Source organism: Zootoca vivipara, chromosome 4, assembly GCF_965207765.1.
Source record: "Zootoca vivipara chromosome 4, rZooViv2.hap1.1, whole genome shotgun sequence".
In the NCBI taxonomy this organism is placed as follows: Eukaryota; Metazoa; Chordata; class Lepidosauria; order Squamata; family Lacertidae; genus Zootoca; species Zootoca vivipara.
Window position 1 is genome coordinate 27530156 of NC_142587.1, and position 24008 is coordinate 27554163.

The 24008-nt window shown below is 42.8% G+C and overlaps 1 protein-coding gene across 2 annotated transcripts in view; it reads right to left on the reverse strand.

Moving 5' to 3' along the window:
- Positions 1-24008, reverse strand: part of NCK2 (NCK adaptor protein 2) — a 72961-nt gene that overhangs the window by 8199 nt on the left and 40754 nt on the right. For both annotated transcript variants that reach the window (XM_035114805.3, XM_088667584.1), the window contains exons 3-4: positions 20432-20673; positions 2498-3219 (exon numbers count right to left, since the gene is read on the reverse strand). In XM_035114805.3, coding sequence (XP_034970696.1) covers positions 2498-3219; positions 20432-20657 — 948 coding nt within the window. In that variant the 5' untranslated portion in view covers positions 20658-20673. The remainder of the gene's footprint in view (positions 1-2497; positions 3220-20431; positions 20674-24008) is intronic.

Below are 24008 nucleotides of genomic sequence, written 5' to 3' on the forward strand. Positions count from 1 at the left end.
AACTACAAATTTAAATTTACATCCGACTAGAGATGCTAGAACAAAATTCTAAAAGGTTTGCAGCAGTGCTGCACAAACAGCCGGTTAAATCAATTAATCTCATATTTTATAGGTGAGGAACACAGAGTATAAGTGAGAAGAAATTAGCACAAGGCTATATTTTAATTTTCATTTTCATTTTTCCTTGCTTTTCTAGCTGCACTAGAAGGTTCTGGAGAACCTCAGTATCTTGCAGTCCTACTTCATGTCAAGCATAAGATCTAGATCCTTCCTAACCTACCTTCTGCCATCCCTTTCATAGGAAGCTGAAAGTATAACTTTAGATACCTATGTAGAAAATAAAATTTTATTTTTGCCTTGGAATTTGTAAATTTCAGGACAACGTACATCCTCACACTTTTATTCTTACTCCTTTATATTGTAGCCTTTTTATTGGCATTGTATACTATGTTATTTCACCTTACTTGTTTTAAAACAAGCAGTTAAAAAGCTAAGTATAATTTATTCATCCTGGATAGGGGAATGCAAAGTGAAGAGAATTCGGGTGTCCTAACCTTCTTCCCAGGAAGCAATCATAGGCTGGTACAAAGCACATCCGTTGCCCCTGGGAGGCTGAAAGGGTCAAAATAAGATCTCTTGTTTATCTGCCCTATTCTCTTGCTGTGCAATAGAAGCCTGACAATTTTTTTCCCTTACTTGCTTCTACTGCAGCTGGACTCAGTTTCATGCCCTGACCACTCAAGCACAGCTATTCCCTTAAGATGACTCTTTTAAAAAAAAAAAGAACACACAAAGTCTCATGAAGGGAAAAGCAGTTAAAACTAGGCCGTTGACTATTTTAGTAACTCTGCTACTGCTAAAAAGCAAAAGCAAAAAATATGCAGAGAAGAACAATCAGATTGCGCTGTCTTGTACAGTACACAACTACTGAAAATGTATTACCAGCTAGCTCATACATATGTGCAATAGGGCAGGGGGTCTGGCAAACTAGTTGCCTGCAGAAACAGCTAGCTGCCCTGGGCAAAGAGCGAATTGCAAGGTTGCTAGAGAAGGGTTATTAAAACCACCAACTGCTGCCAAAGCCAGCAGCCGAGGAGACACACATGATAAATGATACAGGAAATTCAGTAATCCTGCTTGACACATGAGAGAATATCTTCTGTTTATAATATACAAACAAAACTCTCGAGTGTGATATAAGGTAGTGTGATATAAGGTAGCTAGAACAAATCAGAAACTGTATTAAAATAACTTCTGAAATTGCCGGGGACGTGTACAGATTTGAAATCCACCCAAACGCATGGGCTTTTCCATTCATTGTTATTTGAGATCGAGTCCATCTTGAAGTGGTAGCTGTGGAAAGCCTGCGTGTGAAACCCACAGGAAGTGGCGAGAAGAAAAAGCCCATCTGAAAAAGAGCTGAAGGGTTATTCAGCTGCATCCAATGACAGCTGTTGCTGCAATAAATTAGTCTGTTTTGAAAGGTGCCACAGGGACTCCTTAGCTATGTGTAGATTTCAGGAAGATTACTCCCAAGTATGCATAAGATCATAATTCTACTCTCTGCTGCAAGAGACCAAACATGGCTGTTCTCTTAGATCAGGGGTCGGCAACCTAAGGCCCACGGGCCGGTAGCGGCCCACGAGGTTTGTCTAACCGGCCATGGTGACCCCTGTCGCCCCCCCCCCGGTTGATGGCGCCTGTGCGCATGTGCACGGTCACTCCTCCGACCCAGATGTGCATCAGAAATAGCATGTGCGCACGCGTGTGGGACGGAGAAGCGCTCGTGCGCACACACTCCAGCCCATCCACGGACGGAGCGTCGACTGGCCCATCCTCGGATAAGGTTGCCGACCACCTCTGTCTTAGAAGCTTTCAAAGTTAGAAGCTTTTCAAAGTTCTTTCGATGAAGAAGCCAGAAGAAAGGAGAACTTAACTGAGAGAACTTTTACACAGTCTGCTCACATGTAGAATACACACTGCAATATTGGAATTTCAATTGTATTAAGGAAATAATTCTAGTAGAAACAAAACAAAGCCAAGAAAATTATATTAACAATCCAACTCAATTAAAACTTTCACACGGATATTTTGTCATGACCTCAGGTGCATCGGCATCGTTAAACACTTGTTTTGCAAAATAATTTATAGACTCCGAAAAGTCGCTGTAAAAGCTATTTAACAGAACCTCTACCTGCATTCAAATTTTTTAAAAGTATAAAATGACACTGAAATTTCCATTTGCATTTCCCCTTTAAGATGTACTGCACATCATATACTAGATTTGCTTGCTCTGTTTTTCTCTGCCTGCGCATATAACAAATATATTTATACATTAGTTTTAACCAATATAAGGTATTTTGAGATGCAGGCCACTTTCTTTAGCGTAAGAGAAACACTCACTTTCTGTACTATTTCATAAGACCCGCACAATACATTGCAAAATCAAAATACAACGCTTCGCAAAATTTCAGATTCTGAAATGGGTGCCACTTACCGAAGATTCGCTGTCTCTGACAAGGAAGTCCCCTTCCGCTCCCCGTTCATTTAGAGCACATTCTGCCTGATGTCGAGTAACATTCCCATAATACCATTCTCTTCCTGCAAACCGTCCCGTAGTAGCGGGCCCCGTGTAGCTTATCGGAGGTGGGTGGGAACTGTTACTTGTAGGGCCATCGCTTAAGATTACTACATAGTTTTTCGGAACGAGGCCAATTTGCCCTCGGGAATTTTTACATTTCCACCATTCCGGATCATTCTCAGGTTTCTCTATGACTTCCATGGTTTCGCCTTTCTCGAAGTTGAGCTCTTCTTCCGTGACAGAACTGAACGGGTACAATGTCTGAACAACGTGAAGTACTTTCATGGCCTGGCCATTGCTCATGGAGGCTCCCTTCCTCAAGCTGAGAAAACTCGGCGAATCGGCAGTCGCTTCCTCGACTTCTTCTACCACGTAGTTTGAAGGAAACCATCCAATTTGTCCGTTGTAACTCCCTCTCCACCAGCCATCGCTGCACTTTTCCATAACAATGACTCGGGATCCTTTCACGAGAGATAGTTCATCTTCCCTTTCTGCTACATAGGCAAACTTAACATATGCAGGGATGTTCAGATCATAAATCCGATCGGTGTTGCTACCGTTAGATGGGTATTCTGCATCGGTACTAGGGGTCGGTGAGGCGTCTCTGGCACTTGTCTTCCGCTTTGTTTTCCCCAAACCTGTTAAAAAAAAAGTTAAGAAATTTCTAAAAAGCATTAAACAAAACATGGTTTGTAGATCTAATACAGAACTTGAAAACGCTAGGGCTGGATCTAGGCCAGGGGCCAGCAACCTAAGGCCCATAGGCTGGAAGCGGCCCGTGGAGGTCATCTGACTGGCCCATGAGCCGCCACTGAGTTGCCCACTGGCATGCTGCGCTAAACCATCTGCACAGACACTGAAAATCGCAGGAGTGCACGCTCATGCGTGCGCGCGATCCAGCCCACAGAGGGATCTCCGTGGGACTGATCCGGCCCAGGCAAGATAAACATTGCTGACCCCTGATCTAGGCACATCAAAGAAGTGCTTTATTTAAACATGTTGCAAACTTTGCATGAGAAATTGGGTTGGCAAAAACAGAACTCCACAGCGCCCTCTGGTGTCACCGTGTTAGAATGCATAAATAAGGCACATAAAGCTTTTTTTTCTTTGCCAATGTAGTCGAGTCCTAGATGTGTCAACAAAATAATGAAGACATAGAAGAATTGTTCTATGATGCCAGAAAACTGCCAGAGGGGGGAAAGAACCCTGTAACTTTTTAAGAAGCTTCTTTTCATCTCAGAAGGGTAGCTACTAAATGAAGCTTTGATGTGCCCTTTCAGTGCATTTCTTTCCAAAGTCACTAGAGAATTAATACACACAGAACTGTTGGCAGCATAGAAAAGGAAATTACTATTTTTATAACCAGCTAGTATTGCATTGTGGGAATAACAACTCTTTAAAAATGCAACCAACCGATTTTCAATCCATTTTAGTTGCAGAGAAAGAAGTTGAAACAAGGTACCAAAATGTAAAGTTGGTTGTCTAAAGGTTCTACATGGCTCCCATTAACATTCAAATCGATTCTACTGCAATTTCATAGAATTAAAACCATTTAAACCAAGAAATGGTGTAATCATGCACAATGCATATACAAAACTATTTGTGCACATTTTATTGGTAAATTTTGACACTAAGATATGTACATGACCTACATTGTGACATGCAGTGAATTCGTGCAACTTGCTAATGTGCAACAAAACTGAGATCTCAATTGCAGAGTACAGCAGAATAGCAATCACTAGGTATGGTTCTGGGTAAGAGTCAACACAGGATATTCAATGTCACAGCATTTCAGATTTTAGAGGTACTGTGCACCTAATAATCTCCTATTTTGCTTTTAGTTGTGTCTGATCTGCAGTAGCCAAAGGAGCTCACAATTACTTAAAATAAATCCCAGAGGAGTGCAATATTTTGAAGCACAACACTTTCAAAACCTGCAACAGAATATAAAGGTATTTATTAAACAGCTAGCAGCAGTATAAGGAATAATACAACCTTCACCAGCTAAAACAATAATATTAAATTCAAATGTTACTGTGATAAAGAGTTAACACAGGAACTATTCTTTAATGCTCCGTGCACACACACACACACACACACACACACACACACACACACACACAATTTTGCTTGTAAACCTCTGAAGGTAGTGAATTTCATTATGGAATTTCAATTAGGTTGCAGGCTCAGTTTATCTGGGACAAGTAGAATCCAAGCGCTGTTTGGGATTTCAACTGTGGAAAAACAAGGACAACACATAGAAAAAAACCACCCAGCCATAATCTTACACATATATTTGGACTAAAACTAGAGTGAGAAAGAATCCGACTCCCCCCCCCCCAGCTTTCAGTGTGATACAGGATCTAATTAAAGTGCTTTGGTTAACATAAAGGAAATAATTCTGATATGAGCAGCCAAAAACACAAGGTGGAAAATACAGAACAAAAATAAGGTAAAAAAAACCCAACCTGCAGTATTTTAAAAATAAATCCTATTCTAAACAGTTGTCTCTCGCACATGCCATTTTGGGCTGACTACATCACCGCTTAATTACACACCGAATAGTTCAAGTTAAATGCCTGTCTAGGGGTAGCTGAACACCTGATGCATTCTGGCAGATTATTCACCTAAAAGGCATAAACAAAAAATCTGCTGTACAAAAACCTAAGTTGAAATTGCAGCAGGAGGAAAGGGGTGGGTGGGTGGGAATGACACACAAGTATGCTTGTCAAATTAATCTACGGAACGTCAAGTGTCACATTAACTAAATGAGGAAAATGTCAGTGATTCCTCCCGATACGTTCCACAGCTAACTCCCTTTCCCATCTTTCTGCGTGCTTATCTAAAGAACTGTAACTAAAGACTTCCCTCTAGCCTAAAAGTCAGTGGCCATGCAAGTTGGCAAAGTGACAGCAAAGAAACCCAAGCTATTGTGGCGTGTGATACAATTGCAGGAAAACAGTACAGTACTTCAGTCTGCAGTAGAAGTTGGCCACGGTCTGATCTATGATGAAAACTTCTCGCCTGCCACTGATCAATGTCTTGTGTATCAACATACAGAGCACTATTAAAAGGAACCAGAGATGGTAACTGGAAAGATATTGCTATCAAGAGAATGGGTAGTAATTGGACAAAGTACATATCTCAGGTTAATGACCTCATTATCTCCGCATTCAATGGCAGTGACTAAGCCATTTTCCACTTGAATGTACACTTCTAGCAATTAAGATTTCCAAATATTTATAACAAGTCCCTTCTAACAACAGTGAGAGTGCAATTAACACCAGGCACCAGCCCTAAACCAACAACAAAAACCCATGAACAATTTCCCACAAAACAAGGCACTTGATACGTTCCAGTAACTAACAATTCAACAGTGAAATCATGCTTGAATTGAAGATTGCAACCTACCTTCTATTAAATGCCTCGATACCTGCAAACATTTGACCACTGTGAGGACTACTTTTTAAACTTTTCGATATGGAAGAGAAGGAAGGAAACTCGCTGCTTGTAAAGATTTATGCAATACTAGCAGAGCAAGAGTTAAGAACCAGAGGCTTAGCATACTGCAAGGACCATGGTGGGATTCTGGTCAGCACTGATGGGACCAAATACTGTCATGGAAGGGAATGCAGCCCATGACCATGTCTGTTTCTGTATTACAAATAAAAGGTGGTCAACGTTTAACAGGAGTGGGAGCAGATGCATTCAATAAGAATTCATGAAGGCTTATAACAAATTACGTTTCTTAGTACTGAATCTTCTTACAAATTGAGTTTCAAATACATTCCAATATTGGTTCAGAATCTGGCATTCAGGAGTCATAGTATCTGGCTATCAGCCACTTGTAACCAGGTGAAGATGCCCAGGTGCCATGATGTGCCTGACATATCCACCATCTGGAGGTGCGTGCCTGGGGATCCTTGGATCTTGACTGTTTTTACACACTAGCAAGACAGCCTTTAGAATTCTGTCCATGGTATTTTATCTGCCCAATCAGAACGGATTTCAGGAACCAAAAGGTTGTACTGAAAAATACAACTTCTGAGCCGTCTGGTCCCCAAATGGCAGCTAGACATTCCGTTTTGGTGACCGTAATCCTGGTTTAAAGAGCCATTTGGCACCTGGCTTATATATCAGAGTTTTAACACTGGTTGAGTCAGTGTCTCCTGCTCAAGTCCCCCCTCCAAAACAAACAAACAAGCAAACCCATCTCAGCAGCACTGACTTAGCTGGCAACATTCAGCGCTATGAAGAAATCTGTACTTTTCATTCGATATATTTTGGCAGCAGATAAAGATACCTGTTTCTGCAGACTTGTGCCATTTTCTAATTATAGTTTGCAACACTCGATTTGCAACGAAAGCAGGTTCATACCAAGCCTTCACATGTTTTTGCACATTCACAGGCTCTGCTGATTAGTTACTTCATTTCAGCATTTTAAACTCTTAGTATTCTCTGGATGAAAGAACAGAAATGCTGAAAGCAGTGGCTCTTCTGTTAGCCTACGCTCCCCGCTATTTTATCTGTTATGTATAGGAGAGAGGCTGGCCAGCTGTTTTATTATGCAGCTATAGTTTTGGGTCATTCAAGTCGCTACTGTCAGTTAATTGCAAAAGTTGTTTGCCAAATATGATGATTAGGAATAGACTTTCCCCAAATGCAATTCAATACGTAAAATTCCAACAAGAAACGGTTGAAAGGAAATCAGTAAAAGGTACTTTATACTTGGGCATCCAGCAACAAAACTGGATCAAGGAACACCCCAATTTGCAAACCTGGTTCATGAGAAGAAGTGCACAGTCATCAGAAACAGATGGAATACCATCTCTCTGAATCTGTGAACTGTTTACCCACAGAAACTCCACGTTGTTAGACCTGCGTTTCCCATTACTGACCATCATCCGGCTTTTTTTTTTTTTTACAAAGTCTTCCAGCACTTCACCTAATTCAGATGTCAGCCAAATCCCCACATATCTGAAAGTACAAATGACAAGCTGAGGGTACAAACAGGGAGTGAAGCAAAAAAAAAAATCACTTCTGGAAACAGCCCTGCAAGTAAGAATGGAACAACTATATCACCATGCCCCAAACGTGCAAATCACAGAGCCAATTCAGAAACTTATAATCACTAGATGGTAAGGTATCAAAAGCCACAGCTGGACCACACTCCCCCATCCCTTTTCCCAGCATTGTCCAGCCATTAGGGGAAGGGGTGGGGAACTGTTTTAAGGCAGAAAGCTGTTGGGGGGGGCACACATTTCGATACAGTGTGAACGCTGAGGGTTACGCCTTTTCGGGTTGCATTCTGCGCCAAACCCGGAAGTACCAGAACGGGTTACTTCCGGGTTTTGTTGCTCGCACATGTGCAAAAACGCAAAATGACATCATGCGCAGAAGCGCCGAATCATGTCCCGTGCGTTCGCAGACGTGGCGCTGCAGGTCGCGAACGCGTCTCGCGCACGGATCATGTCCGCAACCCGAGGTATGACTGTAATTGGCAAGGCTGGCTCCAAACACGAAATGCTATTTTCCACAGAAACAAAGCCCTATATTTAATTCCTAGTAACGCCACTCAAGTTTCCCCTTCCCTTTTCTCCACAGATTTCTTTTAAAACTAAGTTTGGGTGATGGGGTCCCCCCCCCAGATGGAGACCCTCTCTCAATCCCAACTAGACTAAAGACAAATATAAACTCCATATTCCACGAAGAAGTGTGTAACATGCAGTTGAACTGCAAGCCCTGCTTTACAAATGCTCAAAGCCTCCAACTCTGCAAATGCAATTGTATCCAGAAAAAAGTGAATGCTTGCAGCTGAAAAGTGCATGAATGGTTTTTGCATATTTTGCATATCTCTTGCTGAGGTATTTCCCATCTTTGGGGTAGCAAATAGTGATTCTACTACTCAGGAGCATAATTCCTCCCTCCCCTCAGGAAAAAATATATGGGCCAGTTGGCTCACACAGCGTTTGCGGCAAAACATCAAGTACTTAATGGAACAGTTGTGAAATTGGCAGTTTCTGTTTTGCTCCCTTGTTAGACACACATTATAAACCAGTCACTTATGCAGGTCACTTACTTGCAACACTAAGTCTACAGTCCTATCCACCCTTACCACTGAACACAAGGTATACTTCTGAGTAAACAATGGACACAATTATGCTCTAAGTTTCCTGAAGATGTGGACAGAAGTTACTGGACGGAACACCTTTTCTATGCCACTTGGAAAAGTAAATGTTACTGCTATTTGGATGACAATAGAAATGGTCATAATTTGAACAATAGGAAGCAGAACACATCACCTATTGTGTCCTATTTATAAAGGTTGATATCAGGAGTCGTATTTTTGCCTCTGGTTAATGCTTTTACAGGGGGAAGTAGGGAATGACGCAAAGGGCATTTAATCCCTTTAAAGGCACAAGATGCCAATGGAATAGGTAAGTACGGACAATTGTTATCCTTAAAAAAAAACACAACTTCAGTGACATCTTGAACTCTGCAGGGAGCGAAGAGCAAATACTACACAGACAGGATCAGGCTAAATTCTCCAGAGTTTGTTTTGTCCCATGGAACCTAATTGAAACAGGCTGCAACTGACAGGACGCTTCTTTTGAAGGGGGAAAGGAAGCAAAATTGCTCCCACTAAGGAACTGGGATTACCAAGAAGAGGTACTCCGCATGTGGTAGCAAATCGTGTTTATCATGCCCAAAATAAAGTCTGGGCTCCACAGACAGAGAAGCCAGATGGCCCAATATTTCTCTGCTCCAGAAGAAAATTTCTCTCTCTTCTCCCCCTGAAATAGACGTTATCTTCCAGCAACCACTCCTTCATTCTATACTCTCCCCACGACTGAAGGCATTTTGCTAGCTTTGTTAAAATAATAATAATCGGGAACAATTGTCCTAGGCTTGCTTGAATTATTTGGCTTACTTTATTATACTATTTTAAACAAACAAAAATTAAAATGGAGAGAGAACTTCTTGTGTGTGAGGGAGAACAGTTGCAATAGCCAGACCGCTATTCTGAGCTTAGATGCGGAAAGAGAGAATTAGCTTATGTAACCTCAGTCAGGGAAAAGTCATAAAGTCGCTTAGAAATTCTTCAAAAGCTGTTTGCATATGGTACTCAGTATTTGACCGTTTATCATGCTACACTCCATAAATAGAATTGTGTGTTTTATATCAGGCAACCATAACTTCCAAAAATGTCATCATTAACTACCATACAGAGAGGTCGAGAGACTGGCATGCTTCATCACCTCCTTTATTATTTTCTGCAGGGGTTTTTACCGCATCTGGTTGCAGGGGACAGAGGGACACACACAAAAGAAGCAAAAGCTGGAACAGGCAGGAGAAGTCCCAGATTTAACATGTTGCTATTTCTGTAAACCAGGCTGATTTAATGTCATATCACAATTTCGTTGATTTAAAAGCATATTCTCACCTCATCTTCCATCGTTCACATAGCAGGTACAAAATTTAATGTTGGCCCCCTAAGTCTAGAGCAGATGGTGTTTGGGGATAAAGTTTGCTGTTGGATGATAGACAGATGGATGGATAGGTAACAAACTTTATAATTAAATATCCTTAAGGCTATTATTGGGACGCAGGTGGCGCTGTGGGTTAAACCACAGAGCCTAGGGCTTGCCGATCGGAAGGTTGGTGGTTCGAATCCCCATAACGGGGTGAGCTCCCGTTGTTCGGTCCCTGCTCCTGCCAACCTAGCAGTTCGAAAGCACGTCACAGTGCAAGTAGATAAATAGGTACCACTACAGCGGGAAGGTAAACAGCATTTCCATGTGCTGCTCTGGTTCGCCAGAAGCAGCTTAGTCATGTTGGCCACATGACCTGGAAGCTGTACGCTGGCTTCCTCGGTCAATAATGCGAGATGAGCACCGCAACCCCAGTCGGACACGACTGGACCTAATGGTCAGGGGTCCCTTTACCTTTAAGACTATTATTGACTATGATGGCTGTCACTGGTTTACAGATATTACATTAGCCATTTTGATTTAACAAACCTGAAAACAATTTGTATAAAGCTATGTGGATTAGGGCGGTTCATAAAAAACCTTTTTTTTAAAAAAAAGCCTGCACCAAAGGTCTTATCTTACCACACTAGGGATTATATAGCTACTGTATATCTGAAATTTCATGCATATCAGTTAATATCTTGACCCTCCTCCACAAAAATGGCTGTTTTCCTATGTCGTGAAGGCTGAAATTTCAATTCAGTGGAGCAGGGTCAAGATAGTGTCGATACAAAGGCCTGAATAACTTTTGTGTGCTTTTAGAGCAAGATTATTCTTTTTCCTCCCTTTACTTATGACTTTACTGATTTTTTATTGTTGGCTATCCAACAAAACCCCACACATATTTCCAGTTTTAGAGTGACAGAATCATGCTATTTCCAAGTACGTAACTAATTTCTTAATATTTCAATAATTTAAAATTTGAAGTTATTGCAAATCCAGTTTTACATTTTTTTAAAAAAAAATTAAATCATTTTTGGTGCAGAAAGTGAAAGACAACCTGCCACACTTCGCTCCTACCTTAGAAGCAGCTTGATGTACGTTAACACAAAACTTTTTTTGGCGAGTTGACTGTCAAATAAAAACTACTCATTTCAAACCTTGTTGGGAATTTCCCCCTTTCCCCCATTTGCTTCTATTCTTGGTTCCCAGGGAGAAATATGGCAATGTAAAGATCACTATGAAATGAGGGAGTCTGAGGGAGTGGGATTGTGTAGGTGCTGAAATGAGTCTTGTGCATAGCCAAGTGTCATGTATTCTCATTGGCTGATAGATCTGTTATGGTGATGGAGTGCAACTACTAGTAGAGCAATCATGGCTTCAGCAAGGCACTCCAAAATGTGACTCTGCCTCTGTAGCAAGGCAGCTCTCTTGGAGATGCATCACCCCAAAGCAGCATCTGACTGCCTCGTAGCTATGTCCATCTGTTCGCCAAACACTTGTATTGACATGTCTCATGCACCAGGCTGAAACTTGTCCGTCCTGAAATCTGTGCTCAGCTTCACATTTGTCCAGCTCATAAAAAGAGCTCTGACCACCCTATTTCCTGTGTCTGCAGCAACATTTGCTAACTTCTTTGTGATCTGTACACAATCACAGTCTTCTTCCTGTTTCTCAACCTTGCTGTCCTCTGTGCATTGGTTAATGGCACCTCTTCTAGCACTAGCTCATGTTGCTGTGTGTGATTCTTGCCTTATATGTGTGGGGGGGGGAAGGGTGAGAAGGGAATTGTTAGAACACTCTTTCTCATGAGTTGGATGCGAAGTTATGCTGGGAGAGTAAAGCGCAATGTTCAGTTGGGCTTAGGGGGGGATAGGAGCACACTGGCAGTGGGTGTGTTGCCTCTTTGCTTGAAGTGGAGCCGGCAGGACCAGACGTTTCCTGAACAGCGGCATCAGCTATAACTACCATTTCTTTCCTCTTCTCGTGGCCCGAGAGCCAATTTGTAGGGCAGGCCTTAGTGAGTCACATGTTCCTGGGGCAGCTGGAGCCTGGTCTGGATGTAGTCACGGTACTGATCTGGGTCTATTCCACCGATGCTGGTCAGAGACACCGATACCAAAAACCACATTATATAGAGGATCACCCTAGGTTCCACTCCCAAGCAGTAGCGTCTTAAGCTTGTCTCGCGCCCTGGTGCAGGGATCCCTCGGGCGCCCCCCCACTCTTTTAAAAAAAAAACACCACCGGGGACCGGCCCGCCATTGCCTCTACGCTGTGTTTCATTGGTAGAGCTGCTGCCATGTGGCGTCACCTCTACCAATGAAACGCAGAGCCGGGGGGAGGGATGACCCCAGCACTGCAGAGCGGAACAGGGTCCTCGTGCCCCTGCTCCGCTTGTTTACCTCTCTGCCCCGAGCGGCGCGGCTGGCGGGCGTCCAGGAGGAGGGAAAGGGAGGCCGCCGCGCAGCTCCCCCACTTGCTGGGGCGCCCCTCAGCGCCCCGGCGCCACTAGGGCCAATGGGCGAGCCGCCCCTGCTCCCAAGTGCTTGTGAGTGGCGACCTTCTTCCAAACATTCATTTTCTTCCCACAGTGGGTGGCACTGCAGTGGCAACTCCGCGGGCACATCTCCTTGTTGAGCCAGGCAGAAAGGATATATCTAGGAGAGACCAATGTGGCTAATCCCTCTGAGAGGTCCATGAACACGGAGTACTCTTCAGATGACCAGAATTCTGCTCTTACTCTCTAGGATGCCATCTGTTGAGAGCCATGGCACATCTGCTGGTTCCTTTTTGGCCAGGGAGATGATATTATATCTCCCTGGGAAACACAGGCCTGCGAGCACTCCAACTGGAGAACAGCCTTTAACCAAGGTGTCATCGGTTTTGAAGAGGCTTGGACTCAGGGCAAAAGGGAGAAACGTGCTAAGAGGAAGGCACATCTGGCAAATCAACTCCCACCCGGAAATCTACATCCCCACTGTGGAAGGGCATGTGGATCCAGAATTGGTCTCCACAGTTACTTACAGACTCACTGTTAAAACCGTGTTTATGGAAGACAATCTTACTCGGCTACAAGTGATCCCTCAAGAAGGATTATATCATTATTATCATCGCCATCATTTATATCCCACCTTTTTTTTTTTGCCAAAAACATGGTGTACATGGTTCTCCCCTTCCTCATTTAATCTCCACAACAACCCTGTGAGGTAGGGTTGAGAGGCAGGGGCTGTGCTGAAAGGTTTTCACTCTACAGTGGTACCTCTACTTACGAATGTTTCTACTTACGAATGGAGCTCCATCCGCCATCTTGGATGTGGTTTAGATAGGATTTTTTCTACTTACAAATTATTAGATAGGGTTGCTTCTACTTACGAATTTTTTCTCCTAATGCATTCCTATGAGATTCGACTTACAAAATTTTTCGACTTACAAATGTGCATTCGGAACACATTAAATTCGTAAGTAGAGGTACCACTGTACTTCTACTACGGGTCTGGCAACCCCATCTCTAAAAGTATATACAGGACTGCACATGTTCTGCATTTTTAAAACTTTCTCAGTTTTATCCATGTGAATGCCTGACGTTATTTCTTCCAGATGATTGCACGGGTAAACTGTTGCTACCATTTAATAAGGTTAAGTTGGAATATCATTATATCCTGTTCATTAAACTTCATTGCTTTGCTATTTATCCCTGTATGGATGTGAGTAAGAAGTAGTGAGCTCTGCCTGCTTTAGGTTTTCCGCTCCTTGGCAGCATGGCACCTGCAATGCAAAGCTGTTTCATGTGAGGATGGGGAGGTAGAAGAGGAGTGGGGTGGGGAAAGAGCTCGTTTCCAAGCAGAGTTAGGAGGAAGTTCTTCAGGCAAAGCACCGTTGAAAGTCACTTAGACTTGAGCGTGATTTTTGTTTCCACGCTGCTCTTGCAGCCGGGCTCTATAGGACATGCCACAGTTCACAAACCAACAACAAACCACAGTCAATGGTTTGCATGATGAGACAAACCACAATTGGATAAAAGCCAGCTGTGTGAACCAGCTCAACATCTTCATTCTGATATCTCTCCATTTGACAATCGCTTACTAGAGATTTGTGTACTCTTTGCTTATCCTTTCCCGAGATAGAACTTGATAGATACATGGGCGTGAATCAGCAACTGATAGCTTGCGATGCAGTAGTGCCATTAAAGACTATTGAAGAGAGAGAGGGCCTTCTTTGCGGCAGGCCCTAAACTGTACACTTTCCTCCTCCTCACAGAGGTGTGCTTGGCATCAACATTATGCAGTTTCCACCACAAGTTCTTTACCTGGGCTTTGACACCATATCAATAGATAGGACCCACCCTACTCTTGAGAGTAATTCACTTCCAATTGTTTCAGCTCCATAAAGCTGGGTTAGCTCTGTTGGTGGAGCATGAGACTCTTACTCTCAGGGTTGTGGGTTTGAGCCCCACATTGGCCAAAAAGATTCCTACATCTTTTCGGGTTGGACTAGATGACCCATGTGGCCCTTCCAATTCTACAATTCTATGATATTGTTCTCGAAGCTACGAACATGAGTTTGACCAAACTGCGGGAGGCAGTGCAAGACAGGAGTGCCTGGCGTGCTCTGGTCCATGGGGTCACGAAGAGTCGGACACGACTAAACGACTAAACAACAACAACATGATATTGTAATTTACACAACTGTAACACACCCATCTTTGGACTGCAAAGTGAATGGTGGGGTTGTTGAGTTAATATCAGGGGATGTACAATCTCAGGCTTCTTGACTATTGAAGGATAGGAACAAATGTTAGAAATAAGCAAATGAATTACTGCATGCTGCACCTATTGACTGGTATCTATCCATGCATGCATGCAATTTAATAATGCCAGTATCTAGTGATGACATCCAGTGTGAAGCAGCCCTCAAAATCAATTGGAAAACAAGAATCCTGATTTATTTCTGTACCCGAAACCAGATATCAGAACCGTTTCTTCTGGACACCTTGGAAACAGGCCCACAAAAACCAATAAAAATAAATGGGTGATTTTTAACTGAAAGGGCTAATAAACTGTGTACAAAATGGAGGACTCTCAAGAGGTAGGCTCAAGAGTTCTGTTCCGGCAAAGTAATTCTCTCTGGAGTGAGATTTGTAAACATTTGGTCACAATCCTATTAACTCCAGACAGAATGGCCATGCAAACCAAGACTTAAAAAGGGGTGAGTGGACATAACAGGATAAAAAAACAGCCCTTTTGGGAAGGGTATAGCTTAGTGAAAGTCCTCAGACAACAAAGCCAATATCTAAACAAATGCTACATTTCCTTTGGTGGTGAAATGGGGAGGGCTGGCACCTGAGGCATCCTGGCTGCTAACAAAAGCACGTTGCTTCAAAAAAGGAAATAACTGACAGTTTCCAGCAAACTTTCAAACAAACAGGAAGCTAAGTGAAAAAAGAAAAAAAAGAAAAAACCAAGCGGCAGGCATACGACGTATTTAGCTTCAAACAATCATAAAACTGTAAAGACAAGAACTGTGAATATCTGTGCTAACCAAATCCAAATATTGCTGAAATTATCACCATACTCAGTGTATCGGAGCATTTAAGTGCTGTTAAAAGGCAGGGACGTCCTATCATCAACAAAAGACTCCACAGCAACAATTATTAGAAACAAATTCTGGACAATTTTTTTTAAAAAAAATATGTATTTCCAAAGTGTTTCAGGTACGGTTAATCATTGTGTTTTACTGTCACAATATCTGACAAAACCTACGGTCCAGATTTCAGAGAGCTGAAAGCCAGGAACAATTTTCACCAAGACTATCTAGCTTTCAAAATTCATATCAAGCAATTGTCTTTCATGCCCTCATGAACTCAAGGCTATAAATATATTCTGAGCAGGCCTCTCCTCCCAAGGCTGAAGCTAGTGATAAATGTGGTGGGCCTTCTAACCAGAGAGGTCATTGCGAGCACAGAGTATTGGCACGCTGAAACTCTGGCTTCCAGGCACAATTCATGAAACTTAGATTTGACCTATAAAGCATTTAGACCTAAATGGCAAGTGTACATAAAGAGGAACTTTCCATGGCTGACCTACCAATTACAGAATTCGCTCCCCTAGAAGCTAAACCTATCTTGAATGTGGCTGAGCTAGATGGAGACAGTGAAGTGGGCAGGAACACAGGTCAATGGATCGAGCCTTGCCGTTTTTATCATTCCTTCTGTCTTGCTGCCCTTCTTCACATTTCTTAAAGACGCAAATAAAAAGGTAAAGGTAAAGGGACCCCTGATCATTAGGTCCAGTTGTGACCGACTCTGGGGTTGCACGCTCATCTCGCATTATTGGCCGAGGGAGCTGGCGTATAGCTTCCAGGTCATGTGGCCAGCATGACAAAGCCGCTTCTGGCAAACCAGAGCAGCAGCACACGGAAACGCCGTTTACCTTCCTGCTATAGCGGTACCTATTTATCTACTTGCATTTTGATGTGCTTTCGAACTGCTAGGTGGGCAGGAGCTGGGACCAAGCAACGGGAGCTCACCCTGTCACAGGGATTCGAACCGCCGACCTTCTGATCAGCAAGCCCTAGGCTCAGTGGTTTAACCCACAGCGCCACCTGGGTCCCAAATACATGCGACGCAAATACATGTGATCTATTAGGGTCTCCATTAAAAAAACACAACCCAAGGAATTTATTAAGAACCAAATAAGACCTTAACACAGTAGGGACTGCAGGAAGAGATTAAACCTTCCCTCACTTCATGGTCTTCCTTCTACCAGCTATTAACTGGCATGGAGGGCAGGTGGGGAGGAAGATTGGCATCCTTCACCAGTGCCAATCCAATTCAGGGACCAAGCAGCTACTATACTTGTAAAAAAGAAAAAGAAAACAGAGTAGATCCTAATCACAGATCTCCCGTCACATCTATTAAGATAAGGTAAAAGTTCACCTTTTTAAAAAAACGATCGAGCCATGGTTTATAAATAATTTGTACGTTGCTTGGATTAATACACAGTACTCTTTTTGGCGCTACATATTATCAGTTTACATACACATGCTTTAGTGAGCAATGGGATGAATGGGCCTTTTAATTTTTTTGTGTCAAATTTTCAGGAAATGAACTGAGAGTGAAAAGGAAAAGAAGCTAACCGGTATGTTGCTACAAAGCGGTAAACAAATGGTACTGGGCAAATGCTGTTAATTCCAGCATTTGCTCGGTTTTTTTCTGTTTAAACAACTATCAGCAACTACAATCAAAACACCAAACAGCACAATGCGTTCTGTTACATCAGCATCTAATTATACACCAGAACCATGTGTCTGAAGCCTTCCTGCCTTCAATGGTATACAGCCTCATTTTCATTAAATGGAACATTGAAGACCTTTGATTGACAAGACGCTGATCACACTTCACTCTAGACACGCAAGACACTTTAACCTAAAAAACACACGTCTCTGTTCTGATGGAAATTCACACTCGGTTGCACATCTACAATGGAGTTCTCACCCAGGCCCTGCTGGACTGTGTGCGTGAGCATTTTGAGGTGGGCAGGATCCCCATTCCAGATTGATAGTTACCTATTAGCCTACTAGGGCTAGATCTGGATCATGATGTGGGTTTTGTCTCACTATCAACAGGCAAAATTAAGCTGGTTCACTGAAATACCAGGCAGGGGCATGGGGGGTGGGGGTGGGAATGATACCTTAACTGGTAAAAACTCTTGCTTTGTGTCATCAAAAGGACACTTTTTAAAAACATATATTTTTATTGGTAGATGCTGGGGCATGGTGAATTCTTACAAGGAAGATAGGGGCACCATCTTTACAGGATCGTTTGCACATGAACGTTGATGGCTGGCTGGTGAAGGACCCTGTGTGAGAGGCAGGGAAGGGAAGATTTCCTAAGGTGAGGGGGCTGGCAGAAGAAAGAAAAGCTCCCAGGTGAGAGGGGGTCCACCCACTTCTGAGAGAGATAAGGACTGAGATCTACCTTTGAGTGACGGGCCTTCTATTTTCTTTGCTCTTCTTTGTTTTTGCTTTCAATTTAGATTAGTTTTTTTATTGTACTGTATGATGAAAAGATTCAATAAAATTTATTGGGGGAACTAGGAAAACTTATTATCATTACCCCAGCATCATTATCCTGTCTACTTTTCCATTCTGCCAACCACAGCCAATTATGTGAATTGGAAGTAGAGGAACACGGCAAAATGATATCAGAAAACTGCGTAAGTTTGGCAACTTAGCCTAGTACAGTCGTAACTCGGGTTACGAACACCTCGGGTTACGAACTCAGCAAACCCGGAAGTATTTTTGTCGCGCACGCAGTTTGCGCATGTGTAAAGCACGAAAATCACGGTTTGCGCATGTAGAAAATGGCGGTTTGGTTTACGACCGTTTCGGGTTATGAACTGTGTCCCAGAACGGATCGTGTTCATAACCCGAGGTACCACTGTACATTTAAAGCAAGCAATGAGTTGCATCATAAATAAGAAATTCCATATGAGAGAGGAAGACTATGCATTTCTGGTACATATTCTCAAATAATCCCATGAAATGTACCACCTCTCCCACCACAGATTTGCATATCTGCTCACTCATGTAAAGATAAAAAAATTAGGTCTCCAGCGGGCAGTACTGTAACTGAATTCGGCAAAGGAAAAAACATAGCAGCAACTAAATGGTAGTAATAAATATAGAAACGTGGAGAGGAAGGAACACACAAACAAAAGGTATAGGAATATAAAAGACAGGGAAACAGGCATCACTTAGAGGAGTGATTTTCAACCAGGGTGCCGTGGCACCCTGATGTGCCTTGAAGGGTGGTCAGAGGTGCTGCGGGCCCTTTCCTTCCCTCCCTCTTCTGTTGCCCTCTTATGTCTCTGCCTCTCAACAAGGGTTGTGGGGGGAAGTTCAGATACCAGGGGTGGCAGCAGCGGCTGCCCAGAGGGCTCTCAAGGAGAGGAGGCTGAGGGAACACTCCGTAAAGGAGGGTGTTCAAAAAAGGGCAAGGGGCTGCCAGCTCTGCAGGCAAGGGGTGACATAACTGGGCTCCTGAGCCCCACAGGGGTGCCGCAGAAAGAACGTAGTTGGTCAAGGGAGTCGTGGACTCAAAAAGATTGAAAACCTCTGACTCAGAGACACAATATTTATCCTCAAAGTACAAAGCAAGAACTGCTCGGCTTCTTTGATGATCACATAAATTGAGCAAAGGCCATTTACGGTTAAGGTAGAACAAAAAGCGTAACGAGAATTTTAAGGAAAGAAATTCCTGAAGTAGCAATTGGAGGATAAATGGAGATCATTCAACTCTCGCCATCACTTTGGTACAAGACAAGAGAACATTCAGCATGCTATAAAACAAAGCCCAGAAGCCCACACGGAGGTAGCTGAGGAAGAGATAGAGTGGTATTCAAGGAAGTTCAACTCAGAGTAGACTCACTGAATGCAATGAGCACACCTAAGATAGAATAGACCAGGCATCAGCAACCTTTTTCAGCTGTGGGCTGGTCCACCATCCCTCAGAACATATGGTGGGCCGGACTATATTTTGAAGGGGGGAAAATGAACCAATTCCTATGCCCCACAAATAACCCAGAGATGCATTTTAAATAAAAGCACATGTTCTACTCATGTAAAAACACCAGGCAGGCCCCACAAATAACCAAGAGATGCACATTAAATAAAAGGACATAAAAACATGCTGATTCCCAGACCGTCCGCATGCTGATTCCCAGACCGGATTGAGAAGGATAATAGGCCGCATCCGGCCCCCGAGCCTTAGGTTGCTTACACCTGGAATAGACCCACTGATATTAATGATAACTTAATCCAATACCACTCAAAAATTTCAGATGAGTCTAACAAATTGAAAGTTACCATGAAAGGAGACCAATCCAGCTAAAAACAGGACCACCAGTCATTCTTCTTTAATCAGTGAAGTCCCCATGAGAAATTGAAAAAATGAAGGCCATTAAGAGATAAAAGCTTTTGTAAATTTCACAACAACTGCCCAAGTGCACAACTCGACATAAGTATACCAACAAAAAACACAATCCAAAGTGTTGGCGCTACCGGTACACGTGACGTATTTTAACGTCTTTATTTTTGTAGGGAAAAACAGGGAGTGTGGCGTGTGCATTCTCACGAAAATCTGATAAACAGATTAAGGGCAAAAGAAAATTTCTCTCTACTTGCATTTCCTCTTGATAATACAAAAATAGCTTCTTACAAAAACAAATTCTTCGCTGCTTGAAATGATGAGCTCCAAATTAAGAGCAAATATCCACACTCCTTTTCATATGCAATGCTGACATGATGTTCCCCCTACAGGCGTTTTAACATAATTGGTTTCTGAAAAGAATTAATGCGAGACTCCAAAAGGACTTACCCAATGTGTCTTTCAGGTTTTTAACCAAGGAACCCTTCTTCAAGCTGTTCTTCCTCTCAACATAATTGGATGGCACATATCCTGTTTTGTTGGCTGCGTTCCTTACCCTCCACCATGTTTTGGAATCATCTAACAGCCAGAGGCGTTCATTCTTCTTTATGTCGAGTTCTTGGTCCTGTTGTGCAGTGTAATCCCACTTTGCTATAACAATAACTTCTTCTGTCATCTTTCATGGAGTCCCTCTGTCATGAAACAAATACATTCATTGAAAAACGGCACATACTCCTCCGTTTCACCACTGAAGATTGAAAACATAGAGCAAGCTTTAAAAAGTAAGAACATCCTTGCAGAGCAAAAACACTACATTTCTGAGGCAGCACTAAACCACATTCCCATAGAATAGGTCCAGATCAGTCTCCCCCACCCTTTTTCTAATCTGCTTCCAACAACTTTGTGCACATGTGGCACAGTCTAAGCAGAAATTTACCTTGCCACCACACAGCTTGACTACTTCATGATCCTGCCTCAAAGTTTCTCATCACACTGCATCCAATTTGTTGGGCTGCAATTGATTGCAGATGCTGGAAGTTTAGTTTCATTTTAGGGGAGAAGAGGTTATAAGCTTCGGGAGGATGTGAAGATTAGAATCAAGACAATGAGATGCAGTGAAAGGAAATGCAACTTAAGAACGGCAAAACCATTCATTTTTGTTTTAATGAAACTCCCATAATATACTACTTGAAATCTAACCTGAACAATGAGTGTGGATGAAATATTTTGCCGAACTTCTCTAATATGATTGCCCATCCTTTACTGTCCACTGCTTGAATGAACCTGTTGTCATTTCTCCACCCTTCCATTGGAACTATCCAACCTCCCAAAATTTCAACACCTCTTGTAATGGTTTGACCCCTTTCCGTTTCAACAGTACCAATTCTACAAACACCCTCCATATCTCCTCAAAATCATTTCTCCTGCGTATTCCCCATCTTACCTTAATGGCACATGTTAATTTATCATTAATAGCTATATCCCACACCTCTCCATACCATTCTTTCATTTTATATTCCGCTTGCCCCTTCCACTTCCTAGCTATAATAATTCATGCAGCTGTCAATAAATTTGTGAGCAAGTCCTTCATAGCCCGTAAACCTTCCACCCCATCATAAATTGATAATAGTGCTATCTCTGGACTTTTGGTCAGCTTTAACCCAGTGGTTTCTTTTGTTTGTTTTCTTTCATCTGCGAAGGAACACATAAATCACAAAGAGTCGAGAGTGCCAATGAGCACATAGAAATCCCCACCCCATTCAGGTTACAATTGGTTTTCCCCAGCTAGGATAGTTCATTACAATTTCTTTACTATACAGCTACCGTAGTCAGCATGTAGAACCTTTGACCCTCGCCCTCTCTCAGAATTCCGCACTCCTAATCTTCTACTGAAAAAAACAATGCAAAACATTTCTGCAACCTGAAATGACTTTTAAAACGGGGTGATGCAACTCAACGCAAGGGCTGATAAGATCTCCAAAAGAGCCCCGTAGAAAAAAATACTGTACTGCTACTAGAAGAGCATATGGCAAAGAAAGAGGAAACAAGAAGCAGATAAAGATGGGGAGGTATTTGGAGCAAAGAAATTGATTTAAGGATTAGTGTTTAGGATATTGTTTGTAGGCTATAAAAGGTCATAGCAAGAGGCATATGCATATAACACACCCACACCCACCCACTTTCTTTTCATGCAGACAGCCGTCCATGTTGGTTCATTAGGGGATAAATCCAAATCCAACTGTAACATGCCTTTATTAAGTCCAGATAAAACATCCAAGTAGCAAGCATGGTTCATCTTCATAAGAAAATAACCTTCTACCGCCCATGATGGTACTTCGCTTGTGGGGATTTCAATAGGCCCGCTAACCACCAGATCACACCAAACAATTGGCTTCTGTTGACTCTATGCACCTAAAATTAATATCCAGTTTCGCTTACAGTCCTTTTGCTCTGTCTTGCAATATCCAAGTAACTGTGGGGTCAATTCCACATCATGTCAACATGGTCATGTCACCCACCGTCTCGGATTTTGATGAAACTTGGTGTACACCCTTCCCTTATGGTTGAAGGACCCCCCCTTAAATTCCCCCCTTCTATCTCATCCTCTTATTGAGGATGTGTAAAATTTCAAAGTGATCTGATCACTGGTTATTGGGGGGGGGGAATGTACCTGTGCCTAGGGTCTCAAGAGGGACAGTCAACGCAGATTTCATGAAACTTTGAAGTGCTATAAAATTTAAAACCGTTTGAGATAGAGGGGAAAATTTAAGGGTGTTTCTTTCAACCATAAAGGAAGGGTTTTGTGAGGGACAGGAGCTATAGACTGCCCCCTCCCATCGTGACCACCAGTTCCTCTCCTAGCACAAGCGGGAGCGGGGAAGGAGATGAGTCTAGCGGGGAAACAGGAAGTAGAGGGCAGGGCTCGGACAGGGTCCCAGAGCCTCTGCGCCGACCGGGAGAGGAAGGAAGGGAGAGGGAAAGAGGGAGGCAGGAAAACACGGCTAGAAGACCCCTCCCTCCAGTTCCGGAGCTGCGCATGAAGAAAAGGGGGCAGAGATTGGGGATTCCCAGACTACTTTGTTGGAAAAAGACGCGGGAATCCCCATTCCGGGGTACTGACCCAGACTGAGAACATGTACATTGTACAGCTTCTGCACTGTAAATAGTCTGCACATAATAAAAGCATGAAAAGGCAACGTGTCGGAGTCGTTATTCTAGAGTAGCCGCCAGCGACCCTGTGACAGGTTTACACCAAGTTTCATCAAAATCCGAGACGGTGGGTGACGAAACCCTTGTTTTTTGCATTGATTTGATGTGGAATGACTTATCTTTTCAAAAGCAGAACAGATGTACTCAGCTCGCCTCTGCCTTATACAGGTTTTGGCGCCACTCAGCATTTTGTTGCTACAGTAATGGTCTGTAAGTCTGCAAGCACCTCCTCAATTAAATCTTAATGTATTAACAAATTTGCAGAATTGGGCTCCCCATCACGCCTAGTGATATCAGCCCCCCCCCCCATTCCTGCTTTCCTGACAAAAAGTTTTAATGGACTCAGTAACACCTTGCATTTCAACACAGCAGCAACAAAAGTATCTGCTCAGTGAAGGAATGGATTGCAGAACAGCAGGCAAAACAGCTGTACTCTAGCTAAAAGGACTGTTCTAGTTTTTAAGGTTTCTTCCATGGGAGCTAACACGCAGAGCTAACACCCAGTAATCACAAAATAGGCAGACCACAAGTCAATAAAATGACCTGGCCACGGGGAGATTACAATTGTGCCTGCTCTGGATCCTCTTACTGTCAATACACATTTAGATTAATTTAAATTATTTTGAACATGGGAAGCTGAAATTCTCCCATTAACAACTGCAGTGTTAGCATGAACAGTTGCTAGGTTATCCCCGTAAGGGCATCCACTCACACGACCAAAAAAACTTAACACTAAAACAAAAACCAAAAGCATTTTGCGTATTTTAAAACAAAACTTTTTAAAAAAGAAAACAAGTTGCAATGTAACATAGCAGTC